This window comes from Molothrus aeneus, chromosome 3 (assembly GCF_037042795.1).
Source record: "Molothrus aeneus isolate 106 chromosome 3, BPBGC_Maene_1.0, whole genome shotgun sequence".
NCBI lineage: Eukaryota > Metazoa > Chordata > Aves > Passeriformes > Icteridae > Molothrus > Molothrus aeneus.
Genome location: NC_089648.1, coordinates 2,711,421 through 2,727,476, shown reverse-complemented (window position 1 = coordinate 2,727,476; position 16,056 = coordinate 2,711,421). Strand labels below are relative to the sequence as shown.

At 53.1% G+C, this 16,056-nt stretch overlaps 1 protein-coding gene and 1 long non-coding RNA gene across 5 annotated transcripts in view; one reads left to right on the top strand and one right to left on the bottom strand.

Annotated features, from left to right (window-relative positions):
- The window catches only part of BCL11A (BCL11 transcription factor A), a 75,124-nt gene extending 67,204 nt beyond the window's left edge, over positions 1–7,920 (bottom strand). For 2 of the 4 annotated variants that reach the window (XM_066546035.1, XM_066546036.1), the window contains exons 1-2: positions 7,350–7,919; positions 1,381–1,710 (exon numbers count right to left, since the gene is read on the bottom strand). In XM_066546035.1, the coding sequence (XP_066402132.1) occupies positions 1,381–1,710; positions 7,350–7,404 (385 nt within the window). In that variant the 5' untranslated portion in view covers positions 7,405–7,919. Of the gene's footprint in view, positions 1–1,380; positions 1,711–7,349 lie in introns of all 4 variants that reach the window. The other 2 variants (XM_066546034.1, XM_066546037.1) reach the window with 2 other exon arrangements.
- A 2,285-nt stretch (positions 7,921–10,205) lies between these two features.
- On the top strand, positions 10,206–13,551 carry LOC136555145 (uncharacterized). Its single transcript, XR_010783431.1, has 2 exons — positions 10,206–12,009; positions 13,307–13,551. It is a non-coding gene; the product is annotated as an uncharacterized lncRNA (long non-coding RNA).
- The last annotated feature ends 2,505 nt before the right edge of the window (positions 13,552–16,056 follow it).

The window sequence follows — 16,056 nt, the reverse complement described above, 5'->3', positions numbered from 1 at the left end:
TGCGCAGACAGACAGCCATGCATCGATAGGATCTGCTGCCACCACAAAACCTCCAGAGCTGCAGCTCTCCAGCACAGTTTGGCGGCCGTCTTGGAGGCCAGGGAAGGCTGCCGGAGGATCCTGCTGAACCTCCCAGCGCCTACTGCCCTATTATGGTTTAACTTTGTGGCCAAAGCGAGCCCAAGACAAGCTCCAGCACATCATGTGATGATGTACTGCGCCTCCAACAACCCCAAGCGGTCCTGTGGGCTCCCCAAAGAGAGGTACAGGCAGTGTCACATCCCAAACATCACTGGAGGGGGAGTTTGCAGCTGGTTCAGGCACTCACTGGGGTCGATAGGCTGCGGTCTTGCCTTTTTCGACTGGCAGCGTTGGCATGGTTTGAAGTGATGTGAAACCCTCACTGCAAATGGGCAGTACTTTTGTTTACTAGTAGGGTTTTAAAAGCAGAGCGTGCCTTGTTACGCTCCCAGGGCTCTGGGATTTTCTTTTACATGGTACACTTTTATTTTTTTAACCTCATTTGTGAAAATATCTGCATAGCCAATGGTTTTCTGATTTTATAAAAAGAAAAAAAAAATATGCTATGAAATGGAATTATTTACCCTTTTTTCTTTTTTTAAATTACATTTCATATTGTTTGTTGCACAAAACAGAACTCTGCCTTGGACATTTGTACGGCTGACATGTGGTTGTGTAAACCGCAAACAAAATCAAGATACATCTGTCAAAACCACATCAGAGACAAGAGAGAGCATAGCGAAGCATTTATCATTTGGCTGAGGAGGCAGGCTGCAGAGAGCAGCCTTTCCTGTCAAACCAACCTTTTGAAATTTCCAACATGCCCTTAAACTTTTCGAATAAGCATGTCTGTGCGCTTCAGCAACTGCCCTCTCTACTCTGGCCTGGCCAGTCGAAAATGGCATCTTAAAGTCAAGGTCGGTGGTGTCACTTTGCCATGGGGCTGTGTTTAATTACAGTCCATACGCTGACAGCCAATATGGAACCAAGGCTGGCGGATGCTCGGTTAACTCTTTCACCCCTGACTTTGCCCAAGACTCAAAAAGCTCCTCACGGCAGCCTCGGAACCCTCCTCCCGCAGCGCTCCGGCAGGCTGACACCCGTCGGGAGACAGTGCCTACAATGCAGGCAAATCACCAGAGTGGCCTCGAACAATGCGGCCAGGAACACCGGCTGGCACGTGCCTGTTGCTCCCGCGGCCGCGCGGGCACCGGCAAACACCGCTAACCCGGGCAGGGAGGGCACGGACAGCCCGGCCCCCACCGGACACACAGACACCGCAGCGCGCCACTGCCAACACGCTACGGTGCGACTGACACGGAAATAAACTCGCAAACACTTCTCCTTGCTTTAATTTACCTGCTATATGTTCCTGTTTAGGGCAAATTCCTCTAGATGACGTTGATAAACAATCGTCATCCTCTGGCGTAACCTGGATGCCAACCTCCACGGGATTGGACGCTTTTTTCAGCTCACTTGGTGAGGGTGAAGGTGGCTTATCCACAGCCTTCTCTAGGCAGAGACTGCCATTGCATTGTTTCCGTTTGTGCTCAATAAAAATAAGAATGTCCCCCAACGGAAAGTTCATCTGACACTGGCCACAAGTGAGGAGGTCGTGGTCCCCTTCCGGAGCTCCCAATGTGCCATGTTCAGGTTCATCATCAGTGAGAATGGCTTCAAGAGGTTCGGCTGCAGTTTGAGAAACAAAAGGAGAATGGTTAGAGCTCCCGGGAAAGGCAGCAGGCGCGGGGGGAGGAACGCGCCGAGCCCCCTCTTCATGAATATTACACCCCGCTCTGGAGTCCGCCCGCTCCCCCCAGCCAAAGCCATGCAACACGGCTGTCAGCACGGCACCGGGGACAGGGGAAGAGATCCTGCAGGAGCAGCCCTAGCACGCAGAACTCAGAGGGAGAGCACCGCAACTGTCTCCGTGCTCCTACACGAGGGCACATTTCTGACTCCTTGAACGATTCGGTGCTAAAATTAAATGGATAGGCTGCAAGAACACACTGGGAAACTCTTGTGGTACTACGACAAGAAGGGAATGTGGTGTTTTATTGCTGGATGTATTATTTATGTACATGAATTCAAGGCTAAAAGCACTGCACACACTCTCACACGCATGGGTGTGTATCTTCCACCAGCCAGACAAGACCCAGTTTCTAAAATTCAGAAATACAGTGTAGACAGAAGGTGTTTCAACACACACAGACACTGCACACTCCCCGTACAGGCCGTGCAGGGAACGCGTGCGTGTAAGAGAGAAGGGGGGAGAGCCAGCCTGCATGGGCACACGCACACCAGGCACCGACACGCAGGGCACATCCAGCCCTCAGAACACACGTGCAGACGTAAATGCACGGATTTGTGTCACTGTCCCCCATCGGCCCGTTTGCCGCTTCCAATTTAAAAAAATCCTAAAGGCAGTAGTTATACACCAAGTGGGGGGGCAGTGGGGGAAGGGGGAGGGTATGAGGCAAATAAATAAATAAGTATCTATGGCAGAAAACCGAAATGATAAAAAGCAAGTGCAGCAGAAATGCCTGCGGGGTGGGGGGAGGCACCGCTCACTTCTGAGCTACTCCTCAGGATCCAAATAAACAGCAAATTCACCACCAAGCCCACTCAGAGATATTAGCTGGATGGGGTATTTTTTAGTGCTTAAGGAAATAAGGCGATCAGTCATTTAGCATTTTTTAATCCCGAAATAAGGGAATACCTAAATTATCTTGAACATGTTAGCACTCATGGCCTTCAGCATCTAAAAATCAGCTTGGCCAAGCAACTGCCACATTTCCTCCCAACAGTGAGAAGCGCCTTCTTTAAACTCAAAATACCTTGCCTAATGTTGTCAAAGTTGACAAATTTTCTGAATGAGCTCCAAAAAGCTTCATTATGAGGCTATTTCTGCTCACAGAATCGTCAGTGGATGCTTTAACGAGGCAGACTCGGCTCTCTTTTCTGTTGGCTCTTTTTTTTTTTTTTTTTACGTTACATTTGCAGAAAAATACCTTGGCAATCTCTGTGCAGTCTCCACCGCCATCGCCTTTCACGAGGGGGGAAAAAAAAATAAATACGAGCAGCGTGTTGGTGTTCCTCTGTCTGCGCAACACAACACGCACGCTAACAGCAGCGAGCAGGAGGAGAGGGTACTACAAATACAACCCACCTCAAAACACTGCCAGGTAACACAAGAGAGACAGAATACAACTCCTAAACAGTTAATCAGCCTGACCTTCTTTAGCTGGCTGCCAATTTCACATTTAATGAACTTAAAGCCACAGAGAATCAAAAAATAGATTTTAATTTGACTGCACAATATTGGAACTGATTTTGATAAAGTGCAAAAATCCAGTGAACTCAGGTTAAATTTATTTCAACCCTACCTAGGCTGAATATTGAGGAGGAAGATCTGGAGTAGCTCCCAGTTGTGCTGTGTAAAATAATATTGAAAGAGCACACTACCTCGCCGTACCTCAGCTCCAACTAGGACACAGGGATCCAGTCCATCATTTCTTGCCTCTAGTACTACTTCTAATTTAACGTAAGGTCAGCCACAGGAATATGAAGGTTACATTCGTATTAATAAAAACAATGTCTTAATCGCTGGGGCTTTCTCCTAAACTTGCAGACCGGCAGGAGAGGAGGCACAACGTGCGTCTCACGCTGCTCCTCGGGAAGCCGCCACAGGAGCAGGGTGTTTCTGCGGGATTGCCGGGCACGGCGTTTTTCCTCCCCAAGCCGTTCCTGGCGTTCGGACCCAGGGAGTAAATTATTGCAGGACTAATCCCACCGGCAGCTCGCTGCTGCTCGCCGCAGACAAAGGTATTTTTGCGAACCTAACTTCGAGCTCACCGACCCTCCGCAGCAAAGAGACACAAAACCACCCGTGCTCCCCTCGCAACTGGCTTAGCGAGGAGCTCTGCATAATCATTACTCAATTATAATGTTTTCCCGCGGCCTGATTCCTTTCTGACGCTGTCACTATTATTTAGCAGGGGAAGGTAACCCGCTGCTTCGACACCAGACAGTTAAAAGTGGCACCGAACAAAAATAGACTTTGCTAAAAGTCTGTACGGACTGGGCTGATTTACAATCAAAACCAGGAAATGAAGTGGTAATTCAGAGGTTGCTGATTACACCTCCACATTTCACCTAATTAATTTTATAGGAGGCAAAGTTCTTGAAAATAACAAGATGATCAAATGTACAGATATAAAACCTGTAACCTCAACATTTTCTATGCTCTTAACGTAAATTATTGCTAATTAACAAGAATTATATACCAATGTATGAAATACGGCTGGCACTGTGTTAGCTGCAAAACATTTGGCTCCTGATGGAGGCAGAGCCAGCAAAAAAATATGTTTTTTATTATTACTGCTACTTTTAGAACATAATATAAAATACCGGGAGTACAAAGAAAACACCAGAATTCATTTCACCTGGTCTTGCCTCCGATTTGCAGGATGCATCTTTTAATTCTGGGGCAATCAAAATTCCCTGCCTGGGTCCCTAATCATCCGTCTCTTATTTTTCATGCAAATTGCCCTTCCACCAACATGTCTTTTCAGCTTTCCCCCTTCGCCCTCCTACTCCCCCCTTTTTCCCCCTGTTCCCAGCCACCAAAACAACCGCACCGGCAAAAGAGGGATGGATTTTGGAGTGCCGGGATAAAGGAGGTACTGGGGGTGATGGGGCGGGGAGGGGGGTGCCACAGTACGGTGAGGAGAAATGCCCGCGGGGCAATGCGGGATGCGCTGCCGGGGCATTTTCCCGCACCGTACCGTGGGAAGGATGGAGAAGGGTTCTTTAATCCCAAATTTGTGTCTTCGGATCGTGCGGTGCGAGGAAAGGGAGACTTGGGGCTACAATGGGAACCGCCAACACGTTATGGGGAGGGAGGGGAAACCCGGGGGGGGGGAAGGCGAGCATCCCCCGCTGCCTCCCGGAGCAAGCAAACTCCGCGCAAAATTAAGAACAAAGAAGAAGAGGGAGGGGGGCGTGGGGGGGGTGGAAGGGAGGGAGCTGGGCGCCCTCCCCCTCCCGCCGGCCGGGCGGCAGCGGAGGAGCCGGCCAGGTTCAAGTTCGCGGGGCTGCCCGGTTGTTTGATCTCGCTGTGCCTCCTAGCGACCGAAGCGGGCACGGATCCCGCCCGCCGCCTCCGCCGCCCCGGCCCCGGCCCCGCCGCCGCATCCCCGGCGCGCCGCTCCCCCGGCCCGGCCTCCCTTTCCCCCCCGGCTCCCGGCCCACCCACGCCCCCTCCCCACGGCCGGGGCGGCTCTGGCCGCAGGGACCCCCGGGCCCGGCCCGGCCGCCGCTCCCGCCCCGCACGTGGGCGCGCTCCGCGCCGGCCCGGGCTGCTCGGCCGGGAGCAGCTGCGGGGATCCCGCCCGCCGCCGCTGCCCCGGGGGCCGAGCCGGAGCCCCCCATCCCCTGCTCCGCTGCCGCCGCGATCCCTGCTCCCCGCACCTCACTTCCAGGGCCGCCCGGGGAAAGCACCCCCGTGCACCCCCCATTTCCGGGGGGGCCCCATCCCCATATGCCAGTGATGCTGCACCCCATCCCTAGCCAGGCAATGAAAACAAAAAAAAAAAAATTTAAAAAAAAGGCTCCCCGAAAAGTATCGGGGGAAAGAGATGGCGGGGGGAGGGGCTGAGCCCCCGACACACCCCGAGTTTTAGGGCAAACTTTGGGCAGGCAGAGCCCCCGGCCGGCCCTGCCCGCGGCGGAGCGGCCGCCTGCAAAGAGCCAGCGCCGCTTCCTTCGCTCCATGTGCGAACCTGGCCGCAATGTCTGGGCGGCCGTGGGGGAAGAGAAATCGCGGCGGAAAGTTTGGGGGGCTTTGCGAAGCGCCGAAGGAGCCGGGGATGGCTGGCAGGAAGAAACGGCCCTGGGTTTTCTGCCATCCCTGGGAGAGAACAAAACCCGCCGGGAGTAATGGGAGAGAGAGGAAGGAAGAAATAAAGAAAAGTGAGGGAAAGGAGTGAGGAAAAGCATGCAGCATTTCCCCTTCCCCCAGGCTCACCCCGAGGAAAAGAGGATTTTTTTTTTTCTCCCTTCCTTCCCACCCCCCTCGCCCCAAACCTTTCCAGCTCGAGTTGCCTTTTGTTGTGCAAAGAGCGCTCCCGCTTATCTTGCATCTAGCCCTGGTGTGTGTGGTGGCGGCTGGAGGGAGGGACGGAGGGAGCCGGAGAGTTTTTGTTGCGAACGGTGTGGTGGGGCTCGGGGTTTGTTTTTTCTCTCCCGGGGAGAGCGGATTTGGTTTGGGGTTGAAATGCGGCGGCGAGAAAGGGCCGTTCGCGGGTGTGAGGGTGCGAGTGTGTGTGTGTGTGTGTGTGTGTGCGCGTGTGTGTGTGCGTGTGTGTGTGTGAGCGCGCGTGTGTGCTCAGCCCGGGCTCGCTCTCGCCTGTGTTTGTTGGCAGGAGGCTCCCCGCACACGCGGTGCTTGTAAACATTCAGACACGAGATTTTTCCCAATCAAAATCCACTTCCACTTTTTTTTTTTTTTTTTGAAAATCTTCCAAAAAATAGTAAGCGAGCGGGAGAACGCGAGGCGAGGGCAAGGAGGGAATCCCAGCCGGCGCGGCGCGGCTCGGCTCGGCTCCCTCGCCGCCCGGTGCCGTCCCCCGCCCCAGCCCCAGCCGGAGCGGCGGCGGGGCGGGCGTGGGGCGAGGTCGGGGCGGCGGAGCCCCGCACGGCGCCGGCCCGGGGCGGCGGGGAGCGGCGGGACGGCCACCCCGCGCCCCGCGGCGGAAACAAAAGGGAGGCGGCCCCGCTGGGCTCGGCTGTGGCCCCCCCGGGAGGGCGCCGCGGGGCGAGGGGGCGAGCCCGCCGGCAGCCCGGGGGACTCCGGCCGCCGGACTTTCTCCGCGCTCCGCTCGCCCGCACATCCCGCCCTCCCGGCCGCCGCGGTGTCCGGCGTGCAGCCCGCCGTTCCCGCAGGAATTTCTTCCCACTTTCGGCCGGCTGTGCCCCCGGCAGCCCTGCACCTCGCCCGCGCCTCTCCCGGTGCCGGGCGAGAGCTGCCGCTCTTGCCGCCAAAGAGCGCGGAGAGCGGGAGGCGAGAGGCGAGCGCGGAGCGGGGCAGCGGAGTGCGCTCCGGAGAGCGAGGGGCACGGGCAGAAAGAGAAGAAAAGTCATCAAGGTGATTAAATTAGAGAGGGAGAAATTACCCGGAATGCCGAGAATCCCGAGCCGGCGCTGAGTTCATTTTTTCCCCGACTCGCTCACTCCCTCTCACTTTTTTTTTTTTCCCTGCTCTCGCTCGAATTAAAAATTAAATCCGTGAAGGGGAAATGAAATAAATTGCTCTCCGGGTTACTTACGTGAAAATTCCCGTTTGCTTAAGTGCTGGGGTTTGCCTTGCTTGCGGCGCGACATGGTGGGTTGGTGGCTTCGGTGGCTTGTGAGTCGCTCGGTTCACATCGGGAGAGACGGGTTAGAGAGGAAGGAGACTCCAGAGAAAATATCTTCATCAATGTCTTTTGACATCCAAAATAAATTAGAAATAATACAAAGATGGCGCAGGGAAGATGAATTGTGGGATAGCAGTCATGGCTTTTTTTTTTTTTTTTTTTTTTTTTTTTTTTTTTTTGTGCAAGGAAAAAAAAGAGAGAGAGGGAGAGGGAGAGAGAGAGAGGGAGAGAGAGAAGGAGAGAGAGAGATGAAAAAAATGGCAAAAGCCCCCCTGAGCTGCAAGTTCAAGTGCGGACGTGACGTCCCTGCGAACTTGAACGTCAGGAGCCTGGATGGACAGAGACATACAAAACATGGGCAGGGCAAGCCGGGGAGAGGGGAGGAGGGAAGGCGAAGGCAACACCAATGGACACTCATCAGGGGCTGGACATGAAAAAGAGAGCAGGACAAGCCAATGGACAGTGATCGCAGGGGGGAGAGGGGAGGGGGCGCGGCGGGGGGGGCGCACCGGCCGCCCGGCGCACGCTGCCGAATGGAGCCGGGGGGCCGGGGGCGGAGGGGGCGGCGGCCGGAGCCGCGAGTGGCCGCCGAGGAGCGGGTGCAAGAGGGGACCCCGGAGAGGGGCGAGGGGGGGAAATTGAACACGCACACGGGGAGAGAGAAGGGAGGAAAAGGAGCGGGAGAAAGCGAGCGAGCAGGCAGGCAGGCAGCGGCAGCTCTCGCACGCACACCCCCGCTGGAAAAGCAAACACATCGGTGAAGCCAGAGCCGGGCAGAGAGGGCTGCGGGGCAGGCTGGCCGCGGGCTGTGCCGAGGAGGTGGGGGAGCTGGGGGAAGCCAGGTAGGACCGGAGACCACCCAAAAAGCAAGCGGGGGGGGGTGCATCCGGCTCCCGGCTTCCCCGCTCGCCCCCCCCCCATCCTCCTCGAAGCCGCCGAGTCCCCTCCTCCCGGGAGCTGCGGCCCGTCCCCGGGGGACGGCGGCGGCGGCGGCCCCGCGGGGAGCCGGGGGGCGGCGGGGGCTCGGGCCGGGCCGCGGGAAACTTCGGCGGCGAGAGGCGGCCCTTGCCCCGGGGCGGGCGGGGGAGCGGCGAGCGGAGTTTGGCGGGCGAGGAAGCGGCGGGCAGGGGAGGAGAAGCCGCAGGAGCCGGGAGCGGAGGGCGGCGGGACCTGGCGGCTTTGCCCGCGCCCGCCAGCCCCGGAGCCCCCCTCCGTGCCCCGGCGGCGCTCCGAGCCCTACCCGCAGCCACGAGCTCTGAACGAAAGCGAAACGCGGGGCTGCCGGCGGCGGGGCGGCGCGGGCAGCGGGCTGGCAACGGGGGAGGGCGGGAGAGGGGGGGAGGCGAGGCGGCAGCGGGCACCGAGAAGTGGCTGGAGTTGGGAGGATGCGGCGGCGGCAGCGGCTGCAACTTCGCCGAAAGGACCCGGAGCGAGGCGGACGCTGCCGGCGCCGGGAGGGATCAGGTTGCGGTAGAAATAAGCTCTGGAGGCGAGCGGGTGTGCGGCTGCGAAGGGAGTGCGAGGGGCTAAGCGTGCCCGGGACGGCGGCGGACAGCCCGACCAGAGCCCGGGGGGAACGAGGAGCTGCCCGCCGCCCTAAGGGAGACTCGGCCTTAGGGCAGAGCCGCGGCCGCCCGGGGCAGCGAGGGGGCGGCGGGGCCGGGGCTCGGCGGGGACCTGTTGGCGGAGCTGCCGGGGGCCGGGGCCGAGCCGCTCCGCCGTGCGATGGTTTCAGCTTCCCGCCAGCCGCCCCCCGGCTCCGCCCGCCGCCGCTCGGCCCCCCCGGCCCCCGCTCCCCTCCTTTCTCCGGCGGCACGGGGATGCGCCCCGCGGAGGCTGCGGGAGCGGGTGCGGGACGCGGCGCCGGGAGCCAGCGCAGGTGACACCAGCGGCGGCTCTGGGCTCACGCCGCTCGCAGGGCTGGCGGTGCCAGGCGTGCACATGTCCCTGCCAGGCGTGCACACGGGCGAGTGTGTCTGAACCGGAGATGCATATATATATATATATATGGGGCTTGATTTATATCTAATGGCACGTATAAAGCTTTTGAAGGTGGCTGCAATGTAAAAAGTAATGACTTTATTACCCCTGAAAGGTTCTGCGGTTCGCAGTTAACACTCCTCTGAATTACAATTCATTACGCTCTCTAAAGCCAACCTGCATCAGAACACCTACCTGTGCTTATTCCCAATCACAGGCATCGTTCATTGATTTTCTTTTCTAAAAATCATAGCAAATTAAGCACTTGGTGACAACTAAATCTGTTTCATTATCGTGCCGTGTTTGAGATTCCAGAGGTGACTTCCCAGATCGCATCTCAAAACCTACAGTCAGGAGCTAATTTTACAGATGCTTTCATGAATGGCAGCGAGGATGTTCTTACCATCAGCATGCCCTTAATTCCAGCACCGTAAAAATGCCTCGATTTAAATGGAAACTCGCTGCCTTAAAAATAATATTTCATCCTGGCTGGATAATTATTAATATTAGCATTTGATCGCAAAAGTGCTGGCTCCCCCTCGTTCCTGTACCCCCCCACCCCACCCCACAGCGCTTCGCATTGTCATGTGATTGGAGGGAGATAACAAATCTCAAGAAAGAAAAGGAGTGAGAAGACATTTTTAACACGGCATGACCGCAGATTAATAATGCAGGTGGGTTTTTATTTCATTGTATTTTTTAGGGGAAGGGAACGAGGCTGTTTAACGAGCAGTCGTGGACACAAAGTGACTGTATTTACAATCCTTGATGTGGCTTTCGGTGGGTAATAAATTATGACAATATTAAAATTATTTTCTGGCAGCCCAGTTAACTGCGCTGGGGACTGTAAAGCCCCTACTGATTCCATTTATGCCTTGTAATTGCGGTCCACGGTCTCGCTCTAAACCTTTTGGTGTATATTGTGTGTAAACTTTTAGCTAATAGACTTTTTTTTGAATGGAGGGACTTTTCTCGGTACTTCCTGCCGTATACATTTTGTCTCTGATCTCTGTATTTAATGGCCAAGTCCTGGTTTATGCTTTATAATGTGTTGACAAGTTTTCTAACAGACTTTCTGAAATAATGCACATATATTCACGTCGGTTAGAAACTCCACAGTATTTTTAGAGTCGAGTAGATCTATATCCTAATGCACTGAGAGGGAGTGTAAATCATAGAGGATTTCATAGCCCTTTCAGTAGTTTTCTGTATGAAGTATGAGCAGCGTGGCCTCCAGACGTAACCTTTTAGAAAAAAAGACAGTGCTTTTATTTTATGGTGTAAAGTGCTTTTAGCTTCAGGGCTCTGAACGTGAATGTGGTCAACAAACAGCTCTTGCCAGGGAGTTTGCTACAGCCTGAGCCGGGCGCTGCGGGGAGGGATGCGGGCTGAGCATCCCCCCAGACAGGGCAGCCCCGCCAGCGCCCTGGGCTCGGACACCCGCGGGAAGGGGGCTCGGATGGCCCCGGCACTGCCGGAGAGGCTGGTGATGGCAGCGGGGTCAGCCCCGGGGGCAGAGACGGGGCCAGAGGGCACAGCCGGGGCTGGGAGCGCCGCGGGAGAGCTGCGCAGCAAGGGCGATGCACCCCACGGGCTGCACCTCCTGCGTCTCTGCTGCCACCCCCCAGCACCTCCGTGACACGCCGAGCATCTCCAGCCCTGTCTGCACCTCCTGCACGCTCTTCCCTGGCTGGGTTGTGCTGACAAACCCACTGCAAGTGGCAGGTGAACACAGAGAGAAATGCCCAAGTGCTGGCTGCTAACACCTAGAAACCCGGGCAGATTGGAAGGGCAGGTGAAAACAAACCCAGGCCAGCACAGTAGACGACCCAGAGATCATGTTCTGTGCACTGACACAAACCTGTGTCACCTCCTGCCCCTGCACAGCCCTTTGTCCAAGCTGCAGGGCATGCCTCGCAGTCGTGCTGCTGCAGCAGCGTTTGGAGCTGCTGTCACCCTGGCCATGTTATCAGCTGCTCCTTGCCTACGGACTCCTAGCCCCAGAGCAAAGTCAGCTGGGGGAAATGTGGCCCTACAGCTCAGCAAGTTCTGAGGTACACGCTGAAATCAGAGCCATGGTGGGTTTCAGGCTGCCTCCAAGGGGAAGCTAACCTTCGAGAAGGGTCTGTCTCATTAGCTGAGTGCCCATCCCGCCCCAGGCTGTCCCACATGAACCAGAGCCCTGAGACACCAGCTCATGCCCTGGAGCAGCTGAGAACAGCGGTGGGCACCCATCCCTGTCCCACAGCAATGACAGGAACCTGCAGCAGCAGGACAGGGTGCCCAGGTGAGAACATTCATGCTGTAAGAATCAGTCTAAGATTTAAATCTGCCGAAATGTATCTGTCCTTTCCTCATACACAGCTCTCTGCCTGATAAACAGCATGGTCCTCCCTACATCCAAGCACCGGAGAGTCTTAGAGGTTGCTGTAGGAAGGGACATAAAACCAACATTGAGAAGTGTGGCCTTCCTCCATCTCAGGCAGGCACCCGGGGCTGGGAGCTGAAGGTGCAAAGGAGCGTGGCACCGTTCATGCCACGCACTGCTGTCCCTGCCTATCTGCTGCTTCAGTGACAGACTTGGCAGTGGGTGAGTTCAGCAACTTTGGTGGGCAAATGTTCCTGCTTCGAAGCTCCAGCTGTCACTCACTCAGAGCAGGAATCTCACTTGCCAACACCACAGAACATTAGGACCAAACACAAATTCCAGAGCTCTGGCAGTTCCCGGCGCCGGGTGCGTTATGTAACGGCAGGCAGATCGCACGGGTGCTTTCCCACACCGCCTCGATAGCCTCCGTCGGGCGGAGGCACCGTGGGTGGAACTCTTATCACACCAGGCTGACTCCCGTGAACGAGCAGAGTACTTGCACGTTCTAGAAATAGTACGTGCATTGCTATTCCCGCAGGAGAAACTTGGGTGCACTGCTTTGCCTTTTCTCCTTTTCCTTTTTTTTTTTTTTTTTCCCCTCTCCCCTTTTTTAATAAAGGCTCAAAATAAACTCTGATTTTGCAAGCTCTTACTAGCAGGCACAGCACACAGAGCAGCGAGTCTGTGCAGGATCACAGACATCTGAGCGCCAGGTGACAGAAAGATTTCGTTATCGCCTCGCCCTAGGCAGGACCTGGAGTAAAACCCTCAACTTGGGGAGACTTTTCTTCCATGGGTTGTTCAGCGAGGCCTGGGATTTCAGCCTGCCTCTGCTTGCACAGCACCTAGCACGATGGAGCCCTGAACCTTGACTGCGCTTTCTGGGGATCACTGTGAAATAAATGGCACCAAGTGCTCAGGGAACAGACTTTGAAGTGGCAAAAACCCTCCCGTGAAGCACACAAAGAGTTTTGCTTGTGTGTGGGCAGGCAGAGGAAGGCATTACTAAAAAATCTCATTTTTAATCAAATGTTTGATTTCAGCCAAACGGGCTTTAGTTTGCACTACTTACTTAGTTGTCATATTGTAGGTTTAATATTTATGTCTTTTTATAAGTAAACACGTGACCTGCCCCTGAGCGTTTCTATGCTACATTTCAGGCCAACGTGATTTAAACTATGTGCATTTAAAACCTCCCAGAACCTGACCTATAATGCAAATCCATACAGTCTTAATTATTGCAGCCCCAGCAGCCCCAGCACGAGTGAGGTAGCTGAGCTTTTGTTACTGAAGAGGCACAGTAGTTCTGGTCTGTCAGTGCTCCTGTTACAATCCCCATCTTGAAGAGGTTATAACTTGGGCTGTGTAAATTTGATTGAGCTGAAACTTGGGACTCCAACAGTCAGTCCATATAGGGAATTATCTTATGAATAATTGGCTAACCCATTGCTTGATTCACAGACTTTCATAAAATGATTTTTAATGGGTTTTAATGTTTTTTTCTTTTACTGACATCTAGGGTATGAATTTGGTACTTCTAGCTCTTCTGAAGCTCCCTACTCAATGGAATATGTATGGATACTCCAGGTAAATCTACAGCTACCCTAAGGATTTCACAGGGCACACCTACCACCCTGACCCACCTGCCTGTTCCTACACACTGAGAAGAGGCCAGGAACAAGAAATGACACCTTAGTTATCTCCAAAGAGGGTCCTAAATGTGTAAGATAAAGACAACATAAATAAATATCTTTGCTAACAGTTTCTTGGAATCTTTTAATCTTCCTGGGCTTTATCTTTCCCCCAGAAATGTGTGGAAATGAGTCCTACCAGTGTGCTGGCCTCACTTAGAAAGGGATGAGCCATTCAGTTTTGAATATCGAGCCTGAATTTAAATATTGGTTTGTGTTACAAAGGATTTTGCTGATAAATGCTCCCTACTTTTCCCTAGCTTTAAACTTGCAAAAGTCAGGTTTTATCACCTCAAATCACACTAAGACAAAGAGTGCATGTTTAGTTTAGATGCAGACTTGAGATTTTCCATGACCCTACAGCAAACAAACCCAGCCCAGGGCCAGAAAGAAGAGACAGGAGCTGTGAGTGGATTGCTGTCACAGAGCTGGATCCCAGAGTTTCCATGCCCCCCTCCTCATACAGTCCAAGGAGCAGGGACACCTGAACTCCTCAAGAGCAGCATCTCCATCTGTTTCAGGAAGGGTTTTGACCAAGCTTGGCTGCAGCCTGGGGCACTCACACTGCAGGGCTGTGTCCTGTGGGAGCCATTCCAAAACAGAGCTCTGTGAGAAGCCAGGGGCTCCTGGGCAGGATGTCCCACACATCCAAATCCCCCTACCTGTGTTGCCTCTCAGGAAGCCATGATGGCACAAGCTGGTCCTTTTGAGACACTGATGAGATCCCAAGCAAGGTGACTGTGTCCAAGCCCATGAGCAGTAGGAAGGCAGGTCATTGACACAAAAAGCTTCTTAAATTCCTGTTCTGACTTGAGCTGGTAAGTGCACTTCTGAGCAAGATTACATCCAAGGGGATCAAACTGTCCCGATGAGGAAATCTGGAAAGCCCTACTCTGCATGTGGCAGCAGGGAAAGGCAAACATTTAGTCTTGAAAAATAAATCCAGCTATACCTCAAATCAATTTTCAAAAGTAGAATAACAAAAAATAACCTGCTAATTTGAGAAACTCGACATCAGCAAGCAAAAAGAAATTATTTCTATTGAGAAATTAATTTTTCTACACAAGATGAAGAAAGATTTAGTTGTTTACTTATCTGCTGCTGAACACAGTCCCTCCTTCCTAGCACACTTGGTGTGAGGGACATTAGAAAGGACAGTGCAATAAAAATGGATTTTCCTCCTCTAACTCTGCTTGATATAGCCCCTGCCAGAGGAATCTACTTGGCCTTGGGTACTGCAAAATTCTTAAGCACATATTTATCTTTGGGCACATCAGCTGTACTTACATGCTTAAAGTAAGCATGTACTCAAGCATGCTGTTAGATTGGTGCCTTAACATCTTCTGTAAATAACTCACATTGCTTTTTAGAGCTTCAACTTTTAGTCACGTAGAATGCATCGAACTGAGATTTAACATACACAATCATCATTCTCTATATTCATTTTATATGACTTTTTCAGGTGACATTTAGGTTTAGCTTTTAGCTCCAGCCAAGAAGAAATGCGCCTGCTTTGCAGAACATGACATAGTTTGTGTGAGGATCTTTTCTAGATGAAAAATAATTAATAGTTGAGAGAGCAGAGTCCTTTCTCTGTGCTTAAAAATAAGGACAGCTTTACTGTGGGTTTTCTCCTTTACCATATTTATTCTACACAAAATTTCAGCTTAATTGTTAAAATGCTTACAATAATATTTTAATGCAACTCTCTGTAGTCAGAAGAATAAATTATTATGTAGCCCAAAGCTGCACAGAAAGACACAGCACTGAGGGGGAGCAGGAGTGGTGGTGAATAACCTGTGATAAGAGCCCACTTCTTTGAGCAGTTTGGATAGTTTTGCCACCATTTGTTATTGTCAGCACACATCATTCTGTCAGTGCAGTGTGAATCCTGGCTGCAGTGAAAAGAATGCCTTCTCCCACCAGTGTGAATAAGATTTCACTCAATTAAAATAACGTGCAAGTATATTGTATGGCATTACATAGAAAGCTGATGTGCATTAAGTATGAATGCTGGGGTTGGGGGGAGTTATTGTACTAATGCTATTGTTCACTGAGCAACTATTCCCCAGCATTTAAAAAAGCAGGGGAAATTAAATACAGAAATCAGAAATAAGTACAATGTTTGATATTACCATACTGAAATTAATGTATTCACAATTTAGACTGTAATTTGCCCTATCCTATTTAGTTTCACAGCATCTGAGAGCCTGGAGAGAGAGAGACAAGTAGATGTAAACACATGGAGAGAGAGCTCCATGCACTGTCTGTGCTGACACACACCTCCCTCAGACGTTTGGGTGCTATAGATATCCACGGGGTAAAGCCAGGCCATAGAGAGCACCAGTCTGTAGGGAGAAGCTTGGTCTAGGTGTGGCTGGAGCACTGGGACAGAGCAGATGGGATCCACTGCCATCTCCTGCTGAACAGTGCTGGGCAGCCCTTCAGCACGGGGCTGAGATGAGCTCCTGGCACCCTGCTTGGTGCTGCCCAGAAATGAAGGGATCTGAACACTCAGGGCCACAGCCATGGCCATTCCCACGAGGAAGGCCAAAAACGCCTCACAAAATGTGTGTCC